The 18,160-nt window shown below is 35.2% G+C and overlaps 1 protein-coding gene across 2 annotated transcripts in view; it reads right to left on the reverse strand.

The window, feature by feature from the left end:
- TNKS2 (tankyrase 2) overlaps nucleotides 1-18,160 on the reverse strand; it is a 57,908-nt gene that overhangs the window by 14,950 nt on the left and 24,798 nt on the right. Inside the window, exons 9-20 of one of the 2 annotated variants that reach the window (XM_020964100.2) lie at nucleotides 17,600-17,721; nucleotides 16,456-16,547; nucleotides 16,296-16,374; nucleotides 14,572-14,677; nucleotides 13,091-13,170; nucleotides 10,897-11,042; nucleotides 10,408-10,573; nucleotides 7,680-7,899; nucleotides 5,703-5,812; nucleotides 5,076-5,264; nucleotides 2,164-2,416; nucleotides 571-653 (exon numbers count right to left, since the gene is read on the reverse strand). In XM_020964100.2, the coding sequence (XP_020819759.1) occupies nucleotides 571-653; nucleotides 2,164-2,416; nucleotides 5,076-5,264; nucleotides 5,703-5,812; nucleotides 7,680-7,899; nucleotides 10,408-10,573; nucleotides 10,897-11,042; nucleotides 13,091-13,170; nucleotides 14,572-14,677; nucleotides 16,296-16,374; nucleotides 16,456-16,547; nucleotides 17,600-17,721 (1,646 nt within the window). Of the gene's footprint in view, nucleotides 1-570; nucleotides 654-2,163; nucleotides 2,417-5,075; nucleotides 5,265-5,702; nucleotides 5,813-7,679; nucleotides 7,900-10,407; nucleotides 10,574-10,896; nucleotides 11,043-13,090; nucleotides 13,171-14,571; nucleotides 14,744-16,295; nucleotides 16,375-16,455; nucleotides 16,548-17,599; nucleotides 17,722-18,160 lie in introns of both variants that reach the window. The other variant, XM_020964099.2, reaches the window with a different exon arrangement.

An 18,160-nucleotide genomic window follows, 5' to 3' on the forward strand; every position in this document is an offset into this window, starting at 1 on the left:
CACTACAGACTATACTAACCTTTTCCTTCTCTGAATTTCTGTAATATAATTTTACACTTACATATTCTTTTCTAATTGTTAGTCCCATCTCCCTAAAGTAGGGACTTTATTGTATACTTCTCTCATATTCCTCACAGCACCTAGCAGAGAGTTAAGCACAGAGCAGATGCTCAATAAATACTTGCTAACTGGTTACAACAGAAATAGCAAATAGGAAATCTGAGAATATCTTTAAAAACTAAATTAAAATGCCATAAGAGATGACTCATTCAATTTTAGTACATGTAAAATAGTATAAAGGAAATAATCCATATTGCAACAAAATGGTAGCAAACCCTAAAATCAGAGAAAGTAGAAACCATGAGAACTGCTTATGAAATTAAAAAAAAAAAACCAAAAAAATCTTCAGCAGCAAATGTGCTGTTTCCTCCTCAAAGCAGATTTAATATTCTTCCACAGACTGACTCAAGTGACGAAATCACTTAGGAAAAGAACCCTCCGCCCCCAAAAACCCAAGGAACAAAAAATGCAACACTACACCAAACTTAGCTATAAAATACAGCTACTTACTTGTTCTCTCTCAAATATATCGATTAAATGTTCAAGGCCAAGATTTCTTACAAATTGATTTATACTAAAATCTATTCCTGGAACTGGAAAAGAAAAAAAACCACACTAAATGTCATGTAAAGCAGCATTCTGCAATCTGAATATTTTTTATTTCATAGCATTTAATTAATTTCACAAGATCAATATAGGCATTACAAAGAACATTAAGAAAAATACTTAATAGTCATTTAGGTGTACAATATTGACTTGCATAGCTTCTTAATGGCAAAAAAAAGTGCTAAGATTTCAAAATCCTTAAAAGTAAGTTGTAATGAAAGAAGTTCTGTGGTTTAAAGGAAAAAAGACATCTTTTAGCTATACACTCTAAAAAGAGTAGTTCTGCCTTATGGCATTAATTTTAATGTTTTCTGCACTGAGTTCTATGTATATTCTTAAGTTTTATTTAGTCACATCATGTACAAACTATTCTTCTGAATATCATTAAGTATTTGTGAAAACATGTGAACTAAAAATACCACACTATAGGGGCCCAGTATAGGCTACCAATGACATGATCTGACTAGCTAACAATTTCCAAGTGACTTATAGAAAAAACTCACAATTGTACTAGATCCAGTTGTCCCCATATACCTCCAATTTACATCTAGATTGGGGTGTGTTAACATAGGTAGAAAACACTGTCCTTGCTCACCTAGAGAGTGCTAGACTTGTTGTCAGGAAGACTGCATGCAATTCTATCTCAGACAATTAAAACTTTTGGAAAAATTATTTAATTTCTCTTAGCCCTCAGTTTCCTCACCTGTAATGTGGGGATAATAATAGCACTTACTTTACGGGATCATCATGAGGATCATTTGAGTTATATACTAAATGCTTTTCAAATCTTAAAGTACTATATAACTGCTAGCTATTATTATGATTAGTCATAGATACTCTAAATACAATCGAGGTAGGGAATGAATAGGGGGAGGAGTGTTCTGTCTCACCAGTTAGGGGAGAGGGGAGTCCAAACATTTTTTGTTTACAAACTTGGCTTTCTTTAGAGTCAAAACTGCCCAGGGCAGGGGGGAGGGGGGGAAAAGGGCTTAAGGAGATTGTGCTATCAATATCCTATACTAGCCTCTATGCTACGTTATTTTAAGTAGCTCATGTATTTCCAAAAATGCCTAACAATATAAGAATATACACAGAACTTAGAGTTGAAAGTATAAAAACTAGTGCCCTGTTTTTAAAGGAGACAACCATAATGCAAAACTTTTATGCTTCCATAATAGTGCATGAAAGATGACTATTAATTGGCAAAACTATCTGCCTAACGAGCGTTGCTAACCTTCAGGAAGAATATTCACACTTAGGAACATCACTGAAATGGCAGTGTCTAGCTTGTCAATTCTTGCTTGGAAGGAGGGTATATAATAAAATGATGACTATTTACTCATCACAACTAAAAGAAAAGCAAGAAGAGTTCAATCTTCTGACAGCTGAATTAGGTACTGATTTCTGCATTTCTAGTATGACACATTTTTCCAGCACTCATGCAAAATGTGAGACAATAATCTTCATCTAAAGTTTTTCATTGGAAAACTGTCTTACCTTCCTTTTTTTCCAGACCTGAAGCACCCTCTGTTACACTTGAATTAACAACTGAAGAGAGTTCAGAAAAACTACCAGATAAATTGTCAAGACTACTGGCTGCAGAGAGGGTGGATGGACTGGAGGGAACTGATGACAGAGCATCTGATGTAGCTCCTGTGCTTCTCAGACCATTGATGACTTGTGGTTTGTAACAACATGGCAAGGCAGAAGGTGGCATGGCTGCTGTCAAAAGAGCACTAACATCATCTGCCTAGGGGTCAAAACAGAAAAATTATAGACATAATGGATAGTCATCTCTTACTTTTAAAATATGAAGTCACTAAAATACACTAGAAATAGACATAGACTTGTAAAAAAGGCTAGTTCATAACATTTTAAAAAATAAAGGCAAACAAGTCAACATTCACGGAAAACAAATATGCTCTGGAAAAATCAAGATAAATTTGTCAAACGTAGCTCATTACGAATAAAATCTTCACTTTTACTGTATGGAGTGTATGGAGGATGGCACAAAAAAAGATCACGAAAAGGCTGTAAGGGAAACTGAGGAGGATAGATCCTCCCCAGCTTCCTGTGTAACCGTCTTATGACCTAACAGTGTGACTGTCTCACGACCTGACATAAAGATAAAATGGAGTCATCAAAGTGTGGCCAGGATCAAGGAGACTGGAACATTAGATAACAACTAAACAATGTTACCTGGGAAAACAATCTATCTCAAGGAACATTTTTCTTGAGAAAAGCATGTAATTGTCCAAGGAACTGATCACTCCTTGGACAATTACACAATAAACAGTTGAGGCTCTGATCAAGCTCCAACCATTGTTAGAATGTGTATGTACCTTGGATCTGAGCACTCACCAAGGATACGTACACAAAACATAATATTGAGAGTATTTTTCCCTGGTTTACATGGATATAAAAAGGGTCATTGGAAAGGGGGATTTTGGAGACTTTGGTTGCAGAGATAGGGAGGCTGATTCTCTGCCGGAGGCAGAATGCGTATATGGCCTTTATTGTGTTTCAGGGTAGGATGCTTCTCCGTTGGCCTCCCTGACCAGATCTCTTGACCGTTCTCCAGTCTCCCCGGTCTATTAGGTATTTGAGCTCGCCTGGTCAGTGAGTGTGTATCCTTTCTTTTCTTATTCCTACTTTCCTTTATGTTGATTATTACTTATTGCATTGAATATTATTATCTTTATTGCTTGTGTGGTTTTTAATCATTCTTATCATTGTAAATAAATGTGATTATTTGTTAAGTTTATCCTGAGTACGTGTCATTGTATTTTGAGATCCAAATCTAAACTGAATCTGCACAGTACGTAATCCTTTCAATTACAAAGGCTGATTTAATTGTATTGTATTGCATCAATGCAACCTCTTCAACCTATACTTAGTTTAACCAAAATGAATAACAACGTAACATGTTCAAGAAAATGTTCAATGCAATGTTATCATGTTTGTCTCGAGAAGCAATGCAATTCTTTAAGTAAAAGAACATTCTTTTCTAGAGAAAGTCTATTTGGCTGGCCAAATGTCCTCAAATCTGGAAGCATAATAATTTCAATTTAAAAAAATTGATAGTTATTTCATTTTCAAAATTCAATTAAAACATTAAGCTGCTGATCATTACCTCTTATCAGACACAGATTTATACTGATATATTACAATGGCTACTCATTTTTCTCCTCTTTATTCCTATGGCTCAGGTAGTCTATGCTACCCAATTCATCATTTAGTTAATAAAGATAGCAATTTCTGACTTATAGAAATAGTCTGTTTTCCAAATACTGCTTTTAAGAAGGTTGTCTGGAATTTAGAACTCATTTTCCTATAGAAGCATTCACAGATCTTCAGTTGCCCACAGAAACTGATTTAATCCCTAATTTGGCTACATAGAGTATCAAAACTACTATAGTTGTCATTATTTCCAGGGGAAAATGTACCCCAAATACCACCAAGGTTTTCTAATCCTTGCCCTAAATGGGGAAGGGACTTTCATCAGGGTAATTGGGAACTGGGAAGAAGGGCAAATAACATGAGCTTTGGGTGTTCTTGTTGGGACAGACGAAAGAAGCTCCATTGCTGGAAAAGGGAGCAGGAAATTCCTTACAACTGTGGTGGCAAGTAAGGGATGAGAAAAGAAGTAAAAACAGAAGGGAAATTTACATGGAGAAGTATGGCCAAGAAGGAAGAGAAAGGAGTGGGACTCTTTTTCCATGTGTTTTGTCTTGTCTTCACAAATACACAGTAAACTGTGAGCTCTTTGAGAGCAGGGACCTACTTTTTCCATATTCTAAGAAAGAATGTGGCACAGTGCTAGACACAGAGTAACTATTCAGTAAAAACTAACCTGATTGAATATACCTACTAGTTTTTTTAACCATTTAAAAAAATATTTTATTTTTTCCCCCAATTACATGTAAAACCAGTTTTTAACATTTTTAAAAAAAGTTTTGAGTTCCAAATTCTATCCTTCCCTTTCTCCTCCAAGTCAGTAAGTAATTTGATATAGGTAATACACATGCAATTATGAACAACATTTCCATATTTGTCATTTTGTGCAAGAAGATGCGAATTAAAAACAAAAAAACAAAGTGGAAAATAGTATGCTTCTATACATACTAATTTTTACCAATTAATTTTTAATATCCAGAAAATGAAAACTTTAGGGCAGAATCCTGAACTAGGGCTAAGAAGATCTTTCTTAAAGTCCTTATTACAATAGTCACTAGCTGTGTGAAAATCATTTTATTTCTCTGAGTTTCAGTTTCAAGAGATACTATATCATATGACTTCCTTCAGGTCTGCTGCAGAGAAAATGCTCTCTAACCCTCAAAGCATTCTGTAAACATAAGTTATCTTAGAAATCCAGCTGTTGTTAGGAATAAAAAGAATCCATGACTTACAGTAACCAAGTCCAATGGGGTTTGTCCTTCCTGGTTTTTCAGTGTAGGGTCAGCTCCATGTGCCAACAACAAGGCACAAAGTTGGGTTCTCCCCTTCTGGGCTGCTTCATGCAGAGGGGTGAAAGCCCATTTATCCGTGGCATTTACACAAGCATTATACTTGATGAGTAACGCTGCTACATCAACATGCTGTTAATGGAAATGTATATGGCATTTGAGATATCAGTTTCTCCCATCACATTAGTTTCTCAAGGAAGAAAATACAATTGTACACCATCTTTATTTCTTAAATGTACTCTGGAAATTTTAAAAAGGAATGCACTCTTTTTTTAACACTCTAAGTATTTAGTTATCATCATAATAAATTTTGGTAACCTGAGGTAACCAGCTAAAAGAACTATGTTGTTTTAATCATTTTCTAATTTTGTGCAAGGACAGCTGTTGAATATAAGAGGTATCAGTTGTGCCTAATTATTCATACTATTCTATTGAAGGAGTTCAATATAATTTGAATTTAATAACTCAAGAGTTATACACATAATACTCTATTACAGCCATGTCTCCATGATCTCTATAGACTGCACCAAAAGTTCCCAAAGATTTTTTAGGTGTCAAAGGACAGCTTACCCCATACGATGCTGCGTTATGTAATGGAATTAGACCACCTTTGTCTTGGGCATTCACATCAGCTCCATGTTGCAACAGATATTCTGCAACTTCTAAATTGTTGTAACCAGCTTATATAGAAAAATAAGGGGGATAAAGTTACATTAAAAAAATCAAATGTAGTTACACTTCAATTTACAAAACAGATACGTATGTGTAAGGAGATTTCATACTGAAAATACCATTTTGTATAGTGCCAGAAACTGCTAACAGCCAAAAATATTTGAGAACAGAGAAAACGTATTTCATTGCAAAAATATAGTGAGAGTGTTAAAAACAAAATAAAACAAACCACAAAACCCCAAACTTCCTTATAACACTCCATTAGCTGTATCTTACAGGCAACCTTCCATACCTCTTTAACATAGTTTAAATTACATATTTGGAGATGGAAAGGACCTCAGAAGTCATCTACTCCAACACTCTCATTTTTACAGATGAGAACATAGATCCAGAGATGTTTAGTGATTTGTCCATGGTTATACAGGTCCTGTGACCTCAAATCTATTGCACTACTCTGTTGGCAAAGCTATAGTGAAAACATACTACTGTACACATGTACTAGTAAAGATATGCAGTTAAAAAAAACAGATTTGGAATAGAAAAGCTTTAAGTGGATTAATTTATCTCCTGTGAGACTCAGGTCCCCTTCTACTCTCGACAGGATCATAGGGAAAAAAACCTGAATTATCAACTTTCACAAGAACTGTTAGCTTCTACTTCCTAGGAGGCTTATTTAAATAGGAATCTATTTTCTTCCCTTTTTTCTCCACAGGTGAAAACCTATCCACTTTATACATGAAGCTTTATCTGTTATTACACAACTCCTAGTACCTTTCCTCCCCAAACTGCCTTGTATTTTGTATATATATACAAAGTGTCTCTCCCAACAGAATGTAAGCTCCTTGAAGGCAGGAATTATTTCATTGATATCTCTGTAACTCCAGTGCTTAGCACACCCTAGATATTTGATAAATACTTGGTTGATTGATTTATGAAAGAAAGATAGGTGACTCAAGCAACATGGTGACTTGGAAGATTCAAACACCATGGCAAATGGAAGTTACTATTTCAGTGTGGAAACAATCTAATCTATTAAACTTTTACTCAAAGATGTACAACATTGACATCAGGTTGATTTATACAACTATCCTTCCACATACCTGAGTTCCTGAAGGTTATGCCAGTGGAACACCAGTTTTGGCAGGTCCTATCAAACTAAAAAGACTTTAAGTATAGGCCCAGTGGTGGATTGTCTTAATCTATTCAAGTCTAAGTATGGAGAGGCTTGTCAATAGGTTGACTGATAAATTTTTCAGCTATAATAAGGGCTTAAACTGGCTTTCTTACTATTATTCATGCACAACATTCCGCCTCTCCCATCTATTTTTGCATAGGCTGTCTCCCTATCTGAAACACAATCTTCCCTCACCTTTGCTTCTCATAATCCCTGGTTTTCTTTAAAGCTCATCTTAAGGGCCACCTATATGAGGGTTTCTCTGATTCCCTCAGGAAGTCATATTTCTCCCTACCAAATCACCATTTTTTTTTTAGGATATACACTTATTTGCACACTGTTGTATTCCTTGATACAATGTGAGCTCCCAGAGAGAAGGGATGGTTTAATTTTTTGTCTTTGTGAGCCATGTTCCTGACGCACAGTAGGCATCTAATAAATTCTTGCTGATTGCTGAAGATCATCTAGTAAGCTATAGACTGGTTAAGACTTGAATAAGCAAGTGCTACCTCATGCTAAGGAAATTACAGACCTATGAAGTAACTAAGTATATGAATATGTAAATAGCACACCTAGACTATTCTAAGGCTAAAAGCCTTAGAAAAACTTTTTAATATTTTAAGGTCACAAAGAGGCAATAATTTATCCTAAAAGATTCTTATCTGTCACCATAATGACTCTGGGAAATCTTATTCACTTACCTGCTAAATGTAATGGGGTTGAATGTCGGCCCTGAGTATCCCGGCAATTTACATTATCAGGTGAGGACAACTTCTTTACTCTAGCTAAGCAGCCCTTTTTGGCTGCATCTAACAAAGCTGCATCTCCCCTAAGCAGATCCTGGATATCTGTATCTCCATCCTTAACAAGGTCCAAAGGAGTATTTCCATCTCGGTTTTTCTTTGTAGGGTCTGCTCCATGCTAAGAACACGAAAATTAGAAAGGTATGAAAGCTGAGATTTTGTCAGAAGAAAAATCAATGTAATTACGCCAAAGAAAAGTATCTTGCTTGTCCTCTGAATGTTTACTTTTAAGGATGATTTTATTTTTACTGTTTAGTTTACATGAAAAAATAAGAATAAAAAACCAAATCAAATCTCCAGTTTATTTTTGAAGACAATGATTAATATTTGTGAACACATGCTGCAAACTACCACTTGTTGTTCATTAAGAATTACATACAAATTTGATACTATACGTTGGATGCAAGTTTAATGCCAGTTATAGTCTGGCTGAGAATTAAATCAGGGCAAGGGTTATTCCACCCTAAGAAAATTGCAGACTTATGAAGTAACTAAGTATATAAATATGTTAATAGTACTTCTAGACAATTCTAAGGCTACAGGTCTTAGGAAAAAAAATTTAAATAGCTACAGTGAGCCACTAATTCCATGTGTGAATAAAGCTAAATAATAAGCTGACTCTTTAGCTATTCTGAGGTTTAAGAAGAAATGTGGATAGGCTGATTTAGGATGACAGACTGTATTAGCTTCTTAGAAATGATAACCAGAGAACTCACCCCAGAAGGTACAGTAGGAAACACACTGGATTTGGAGTCAAAATAACTGAGCTTCAGATTCTAACTGTTCTCCTTACTACCATGGTGACCTCAGACAAGTCCTTTAAACTCTGGTCTTCAGTTTCTTCATTTATAACATGAGAAGACTGGAGGAAAGGACCTCTCATATTCCCTTCTGGCTCTGAATCCTATGAGTACTTCAAAGGATGAACTATTCTGTGTGATTCCACAATTAATGATTCAAAGGAAGTAAAAATGTCTTACAGAATTATAGGACTTAGAGACGGAAGAGGCATTAGAGATAATTTAATCCAATGATTCCCAACATTTTTCACTATGAACATCATCTGATTAAAAAAGTATCACAGGAAGATTCAGTAGTATCAGACCTTAAACTACATTATAAGGTAAGGGCATTGTTGAAGTGTAAAATGGATAATTTTGATTATTTAAATTAAAATTTTCTTGTATAAATAAAACCTATGCAGCCAAGAATGCAGAAAATTGGGGGGAAAAAACTTTCATAGACAATCTCTCAGCCAGAATGTGATTGGGTTGGAATACTGCTGTGGTGTAGGAAATGATAAGCTGGTTGGTTTAGAAAAACATGGAAATTCTTGGACTTATGAAAGAAGATGCTACCTACCTTCAAAGAAACAGATGACAAATAGAAATAAGCATAGTATGGTCTTACGTATATGTGTGAGCGTATATGTGTATGCATATGTATGTTTATAGATATCTAATCACATATGTGTATGTGTGTGTGTATATATATAAAAAAAGATAGAGAGGGAGGGAGGAAAGGAAGGGGTGGGGAGAGAGGGAGAGAGAGAAAGGGAGAGAAAGAGAGAGAGAGAGAGAGAGAGAGAGAGAGAGAGAGAGAGAGAGAGAGAGAGAGAGAGAGAGAGAGAGAGAGAGAGAAAGAGAGAGAGATCTGCACTTAATTGTAGCCTTCTTTGGAAAGTGGAGAGGGGAAAAAAAGTAAAAAGTAGGCAGGAGAGAACAAAAGAAAATCTACAAGGAAGAAAAGGAAAGCTGGACAGTTTTGAAAACAATGTGAAGAATTTATTATATAGGTTTTCTCAAAATGGAAATTTATTGTTTTATATTGAACCCTCTCTTATGTTCTGCTGCATACATGGTAATGTTTTCTTTTCTTATTTTGTATTTAAGTTTAAAATAAACTTTAAAACTTATAATAAATAACCTGTAATTCTATAGTATTTCAAGGCTTGCAAAGCTTTTCTCCCATAAGAATTTAGTGAGAAAGTTTAGTTAAAATATCATTCCCATTTCACAGAAAAAGAAATTGAGTTTGAGAGGTTAAAATGTCCAACATCACATAGTTAACAAGTAATAGTCCGTGGATTTAAACTTGGTATGGGAAATTTGAAATAGTATGCCTCCCTAGAGAGAATTAGACAATGAAATTGGCTCTTTTTCTTAGGCAGTGTAAGTTTAGTATTGCTATTGGAAATACCATAGGCTTATAAGATCATGAAAGGGAAGAGGAGGAAAAGAAAAAGCATTTATATAGTACCTACTATGTGGCAAGCACTGCGCTAAACATTTTACTTTTTTTTTTTACCCTGGAAGATAGATGTTATTATTATCCCCATTTTACACTGAGGAAATTAAGGCAATCAATGGTTAAGTGACTTGCCTAGAGTCACATAGCTACTAAGTGTATAAGGTTAAATTTGAACTCAGGTCTCCTCGATTCCAGGTCCAGCTCTCTATCCACTTGGACACAGGAACTCTGGGATTATTTAGTCTAATGTTCTTGTTTGACAGATGAGAAAAAAGGGGCCCAGAATAGTGAAGTGCCTTATCCAAAACCATATCATATCATTAAACATGGTTCATAAATTATATTCATTATATACAATTTAAATACTTGACTATACCTGTAGAAGAAGTTTACAAATCTCATATTTGCCTTTTGCTGCAGCTTCATGTAAAGGTGTGAATTTCCACAAATCAGCTACATTAACCACTGCTCCGTGTTTAACAAGCAATTCCGCAACTTCATAATGTCCATAAGAACATGCATTGTGCAAAGGCACGAGGCCACTGGAAAAAATTAAACAGTCAGGGTAACAGATGGCTGGTTTTCAAGGTTTTTTCCCCCAAGTAATTTGCTTAGAAAGTTACTAACATAAAGTTAGGTATAGACAGCACTAAATTTCACAGCAACCTTAATTCTGTGATTAGTATTAAAACAGGGTATCAGATGTCTACCTATATAGAGGAAAAATATTTCTAACACAAAACTGAAATAAAGCAGTGTTACCTATCTTGCTTTCCTTTACTATTCCAAATTCTCATAAAAAATTTCTACTATGTTGAGGGGACAAAAAAGAAAAATCAGGTCATACTAAATGCTCTTTATTTACCCTTTATCTTTAGCATGCACATCAGCTCCATGCTGTAGCAGGTATTCGACCACAGATACTCTGTTGTATCCCGCTGCGAAATGAAGTGGCGTAGACTGCCGCCCTTCAATGTCTCGGCAGTTGACGCTCTGGGCAGTGCACAGTTTCTGCAGGATTAACAAGAATGTTAGTTAGCACATTCTCTGAGGAAAATAAGCAGTGATTTTCCTTGCTTGCTTTATTGATTTGTGAAATATTCAACTAAGTTTCTGATGACTCTGCTTTGTTCCTACTTTTATCATTATTTCCCCTTCAGTACTCAAAAGCTTTTATCAAAACCCTTATCTTCAAATACTAGGATTTATTAAAGCTGATACCTAACACAATTACTAGCATTTTATGTAAATAATCTAATGAAGACATATGACATTTCCTGTGATATTTCAGAAATAATTTACAATTTATATTTTTAAAAAGATGTTATAAACATGTGGCATGCCAGTACAGTGGGTAGAGAACTGATCTAGGAGTCAGAAGACCTCAGTTCAAGTTTTGCCCCAGAAAGAAAGAGACTGTATGACCCTGGGCAAGTTACTTAACATCACTGTACCCTCAGGAAACTCTCTAAGATTAAGCTGCAGAGAAGGTGCCTGCTTGCATCAGGAGAGGAAGTTTTTTTTTCCCCCCACTAGGAGCTCCCTATACCAATTAAATTATAGGTCCAATCTCTAACCCTAACTAACCCCTATACATACATACTATAAATATATTTGTTATTATTCTTATTGCTCCTCATTGTTCCCCTTATTTGAAAGTATACTCTTTGTGAGTAGGGATTATTTACAGTTATATCCCCAGTGTCTAATATATAGCAGATACAATAAATGTTTATTGATTGATTGCTGCATATGGACAACAGAACAGCCTCAGAATTAAAAAGAAGAACTGGCTCGACTGCATTTGGTAACCTGGAAAAGTGCTACACAACTCCTCCAGACGAATCAGAACTGGTATAAAAGATAACATGCAGGAAATGCATCATCAGAAAAGAAAGTGGATAACTGTCTTATGACCTAGAGGAAGTCCTTCACAACACTGGATAGGTGCTCTATGGGGAAACTGGCAGAAGAACATGGAATAGAATCCTGTAGGTGGAGAACATGTGCAAGGGCTAGAACTGGAACACTTGGAGGGAGTACACAATTCAATGAGACCTCTCCTAGATCCTCTTAAGGACTGACAAACTGAAACTTGTTCAGGGAAGCTGGGGACCTTCTCCCATGAGGATCAACTGAAAGAACTGGGGGAAATTTAGTCTGAAGAAAAAAACTATGGCGGGCTATGGTAGCTGACTTTATGTTCTTATGGAAGTTGTAAGAGAGAAAGATTGAGGCTCAGTGTATGGAGAAAAAACTCCTCAATAAAAAAAGCTGTCCCAAAGTGGATGCCTCAGGAGGAAGTAGGTTTCCCATTAATGCAAGTATTTCTTTCTTTCTTTTTTTTTTGTGAGGCAATTGGGGTTAAGTGACTTGCCAAGGGCCACACAGCTAGTGAGTATCATGTGTCTGAGACTGGATTTGAACTCAGCTCCTCCTCACTCCAGGGATGGTGCTCTATCCACTGCACCATCTAGCTGCCCCTAATGAATGTATTTCTAAGTGGAAATAACCACAGGTAAGGATATTGCAGACAGGATACTTACTTAGGTTCAGGCTGGATTAGAGAATCCAGGATCCTTTTCAATAGATTCTGTAAATATTCTCCTGAGGACTGACTCAACATACTCAAACCACACCAGTGAATACCCAAATACCTCTTTAGACAACACATTTGGCTAAAAACCTCCAGAGTTTGTTTTACATTTAATTAATAGCAGTATCAAAGCAGGAAAGGAGTAGAAAATATGGGGTCTAGTTGGACCTTGTTTGGGGGAAGATATTTATTAAAACTTTAAAGGTCTGCTTATGTATACTAATGTAAATGTCAGATTGAGGGTAAATCTTTTTCTTATATTACTCAAAAACCCGTACTTGTGGGAGAGATGGGACACATAGACATAAACTAGCAAAGAACAGAAGGGGACTTAAGGATCTATTTAAGAATTTTTTTTCTTTTTTGAAGTAATATGACAAATCATATTATCTGGAGGGAAAATCCATATATTCTGAACCACAAATTTAATAAACATACTTAGAAAAACAAATTTATATCTTACTTTTACAGTTTCTACATCTCCAGCCTTTGCAGCTTCCAGCAACTGTCTGTCTGCATCTGAATTACTCAATGGGAGCCCCTCTAAAAAGAAGAAAAAAATTCTTAATTCCTATGTGGAACATAAGAAGTATTGATCAGTCTCTCAGTTTGGGTCCTTTTTTCTTTTTTGCCTTTTCCTAGTCTTTCTTCCAGCATGTAGGGTTAGGGGGGACTCTGCCAGATGAAAATATCAACAGTATTATTTTAAATCCCCTATGTGCCTAGATATAATATGGTTATGTGAGAATACATGATCATACGTAATTCAAACACCAAATAACCACAGATTATATGGTAAATGGAGGCCTACTGTGTAACTCGGTTAGATTAATATAAATTATCATTACAAATAATTTGAAATCTCACTAAAAAGTGAGACTAGTATTCTCAAATATGACTTCTTTTGCTCCTCCTCTACAAAGTGTTACCCCCACCCCACAGAACTTTGGCAGCTGAGTAAGTTTCATATATGATACACGGTTAAGTTAAATGGGTCATTCTAAGCCATTTCACAGTTTAAAAATCAGTCAATCCACAATTATATATTATGCAACCTCCCCACATTTATTTAGATATTATGTAAGGGGAATTAGGTCGTTCTTTTCGTACTGATGATGAAATGGTCTGGCATTCAGGTTAACTGCACAATCACATTCATTTGAAATAGCTTGTTAAAAGATGGTGAACAGGTTAACTTCTCAGTCACACCCTGGTATTGATAGGTGTGTGACTGAGAAGTTAATCTGTTCACCGTCTTTTAACAAGCTATTTCAAATGAACAATGGGGGTACAACTGAAATACTGGCAGGGCTCCCTAGCAGTAACAAAGAGGCAGGAATAATACAATGTGCTTCTAAAAGGATAAGAAACTCTCTCTGTAAACTACATCCCATGTGAACTAAACCAAAGCCACTGCATTTGTTTCTTGTAAGCAGATCCTAAAAATGTGGAAGTTAGTACTTTTCTGCTTCTTATCTTAAACCCCCTAAGGAAGCCTTTAAAAATTCAAGGCAGTGGGATGTAATCTTGCCCTACCTGACTACTTTTCTGTCAGATATTCTAGATGAATAGATACTTGATCTAACTATTTGGTAGTCAAATATTTACTGAATGTTACTAAATGGTAAGGCATTGTGCTAGGTGCTATACTGCATATACAACAGATATAAAACAGAGCAACGAAAGACCTGCCATTGTTTAGATTACCATAATATTTATCAAAACTGCTACTCCACTCAGAGATCCTAATAAGCTTTAAGAAGTGAATTAAAAATAGCACCTAAGAAGAAATATATCAATCTGATTAGAAAAGAAATGGAAAACAAATTCAGAAACTGTCTTCTTTGTATACTTCAATGTTTAATAGTTAAAAGACACATGGACTCTTTTAAAAGACTTGATATACTTTCCTTTTAAAGGTCATATAATAAAAAATGTTTATACCCTGAAGAAGTTGCTGTACATTTTCATTTCCCATTTGTAAAGCTGTGAAGCCTTGAAGAGATACAATTGAAGGATCACATCCATAGCTCAAGAGAAGTCGGCATGTCTGCAAATGACCACAGTGTGCAGCTCTATGAAGTGAAGTCTGACCAAGATTATCTAAAGCATTAACCTTAAAAAAGCATAAGAAATTCCACTGAGATTGCAGAGTGATATTAAAATCCAAGAAAGATAAGCTAATTTACTAATAATCAATTCCAAACTGCTTCTTTAGAAAACAGTCTTACATAACCTTTAGTCACAGCAATTTTTAAATTAATTTACAGCAAGATTTCATCAATGTACAAATGTTAACTATAAATATCAAAATAGTACTCTTTCTAGCATTAAGATTTTTCTTTAACAAAAATATTTGAAACTTTGTATTGGCTTCTCCCAATGGTACTATCTAATTATATGAAGTAACATTACTAACTATGTGATTCGTACTTTTGGGGGAGATGACTATGTAAAAGAAACAAATAATTATAGCTCATGAATGAGCTGAGGTCACTAGGACATTTTGAGAAGTCAGTCAACTACTTTATGTAATAGGGTGGTCAATCTGTTGATCACAACAACCATGTCTCAATGATCTTCAAATGAGACTATAACACAGGTTGCTTTTTATTTCCACTGGAAACTGAAAAGGAAATGGATAAACTGAAGTTTCTGGAAACTGTAAGCCCAATTCAGGGCAATTATTATAGCTCTTTAAATAATATTAAAACACCAAATTTCCACTAAATTACCCTCAAATGAAAACTGGAATTGACTACCCTTTCAATCCGTTTCTTCAATTTTAAGCATCAAATATGTTGATACTTTAGTAAGCCACATCCTTTAAAAAGTGACCACAATTCATTTAGTCAATTACAGCAGAAGAAATTTAGATTAGACATTAGTAAGTACTTCCACAAAATAATCTGTGTAACTTTGGAAAGCATGGCAGAGAAGAATAAAGCATTTCTTTCGGAATATTTTAATACTACAGCATGCAGATTTCGAGGGAAGATTTTAATACATCCTTATTTGGGAACAAAGGGAAATTCTAGATGGTGGTATTCTAATGTAAGGTAATATCTGTAAACAGTACAATGTAATTTATCTTTTACCAATTATTATTTTAAACAGTTACTGGGACATAAATGATTATTTTAGGTCTTAAAAGGACAAGAATATAGTCATCTATACACCACGTCTATAAAAACAAAATTTCCTCCAAATGGCTACTTAATTTAAAGTTACTAACAATACTCCTACTGCAACCATGTTCCTACATCCTCATATAATTTAGGCCTCCATAACTCCCCTCTTAAACTACTATAACAATCTTCTTAAGCACTGTGGGATAGTGGGAAAAAAACACTGGAAATGTCACCAGGAGAGGCCAGGTCAAAGTTCCACCTCTAGCCTTTTAATGGCTTCTTTAAGGCCCAGCTCAAGTGCCCCCTCTTCTATGAGGTCTTGTTTGAGGCTCCTTGTTGTCTGAATTCTTCTTCCACCCCTGAAATGACTTTGTGCTAATTTATCTGTGTATATGTTATATTCCTCCAATGCAAATGTAAGCTCCTTGGAAGTAGGGACTATGGTTTCCTTGCATTTTCAGCACTGAGCATGGCACCTAGCATGTAGAAGGTCCCTCAATAAATGCTTTTTGAAATCAATTTGTTTGAAAGAGATACCTTTGCTTCATGCTTCACCACTACTTCAACAACATCATTATGAGCTTTTTCAGATGCCACATGCAGAGGAGTCAAGAATCTTTAGAGAAAAAATAAAAAGTCAGTGAATGCAGCACTTGCCAGAGAACCCCATTTGACTTATTTCTGAAAACAGACTTACTCTTTTGTTTTTTCATTGATGTTTGCTCCTTTTCTTAGTAACAGTTCACAGACTTGTTTTCTCTTGGGATATGGAGATGCAGCAGCACAGTGCTAAGTAATTTAAATTGTAACATAATCAAAGATCATAATTGACTAAATTATTACTTAAAAATATGTGTTTTTAATCAACGTTAAGAGTTCTCTGCTCTACCATGTTCAGTATTTGACTTAATACTGCCTTGAAATTTCACCTCTATTTGATACAAATGAATAAGGATAACAGTTCTTAAAAAAAAAAAGTTTAAAAATTATTCTAGGTTAACTTCAGCTACCTGATATTCTGGCCTGCTTTTCCTATTTCCTTCCTATCTGAGGAGAATTATGACAGAAACTCCATATGGGTATGGCTAAAATGAGAAGTACGACCAACACTCCTTTTCAGATTGTTACAATATATTGGATATAAAAAGGCAAAAGAAACAAAAAACTTTCTCCCAAGTTTGGGATGACCTCTATGCTAGGCATCTTAACTGCTTTTACAGGAGGTAAGCTTTGTAGAACTTGTACTCCTGGCTCATTCTAACAGTGGCTGCAGACTGGGAATCTCAGAACAGGTGTCTGGCTAGTCACATTCTAGATGGTGCTAGAAATAGCCTGTCCTTTGGGGTTGGAAGCCAAAAGAAAGAAAGGGGTGATGGGAATATAGACTTTCTGTCAGTTAAAGATTTTTATAGCTATAAAACCTCAAGTTTTTATGAGGGGAAATTTAAAGTCAATTTATATACTGGGCATCATGACCTGTACCCTGAAATAGATGGTACTCACATTGGTGTAAATATTAGAAACAAACAATTTCATGGAATTTTAATGCAAGTTAATGGCCAACTCCAATTAATAACAAAAAAGTATCAAAAAGAACTTTACAAATGATTTAAGGTACACTCTTATAAAACATGGCCAAGAGAGGAAATTTTCTTCTTTCTTCCGGAGAGGAAATTTCTAACAAAATGACAGTACATTGAACATTAATGAAAAACAGCTAATGTTAAATGCATAAAGCTTCAAAAGATTGCTTTGGAGCCAATGAAAGCCATACCGCATTATGCTTAGTTTTTTAAATCACTGTTCTTAAAAAAATCAAAAACACATATCTGAATTATTACCAATGCTGTTTCATGAGTTTGGGGATGCTTGAAATTCACTATCTCCAGAGAGAGATGTTTTTTGATTCGAGCAACATCAGCTTCTCTTGCAGCCTGCAGCAATGAATGTCCTTTGAATTCATCTAGAAGAAAACCATGTGCGTTTGAAAGAAAACTATGAAACTATCATTTGTGTTGTGTTTTGTTTTTTTAGTGAAGGTAGATATTTATTATTTTCCTCAAAATTACTTTCTATGCCATAACGAACACCTGGAAGAAGGCTCCAAGAATATTCCAAATCCAAGAAAATAGAAGACTAATAATTGTCTCATTAAACCCTCTTTTTTCATGGGCCAGTTTAGTTCCAATCTAGCTCTATGGAAAGCTTTCTGCTTTCAGCAGGCTTGGATAACTTCAAAATATGCTCAGTCCAGGGAATAATCTGGATGAAACTCTCTAAAACATTTTTAATTAAAGAAACAGAATATATCAATAATGTTCGACCTTTTCACCAACAGGTATAGAAAAATGGAAAAAAAAATACCTTTGTACTTTTCAACCAGTAGGTAACTTTTGTAGGAA

This window comes from Phascolarctos cinereus, unplaced genomic scaffold (assembly GCF_003287225.1).
Source record: "Phascolarctos cinereus isolate Bilbo 61053 unplaced genomic scaffold, phaCin_HiC Scaffold_3;HRSCAF=262, whole genome shotgun sequence".
In the NCBI taxonomy this organism is placed as follows: Eukaryota; Metazoa; Chordata; class Mammalia; order Diprotodontia; family Phascolarctidae; genus Phascolarctos; species Phascolarctos cinereus.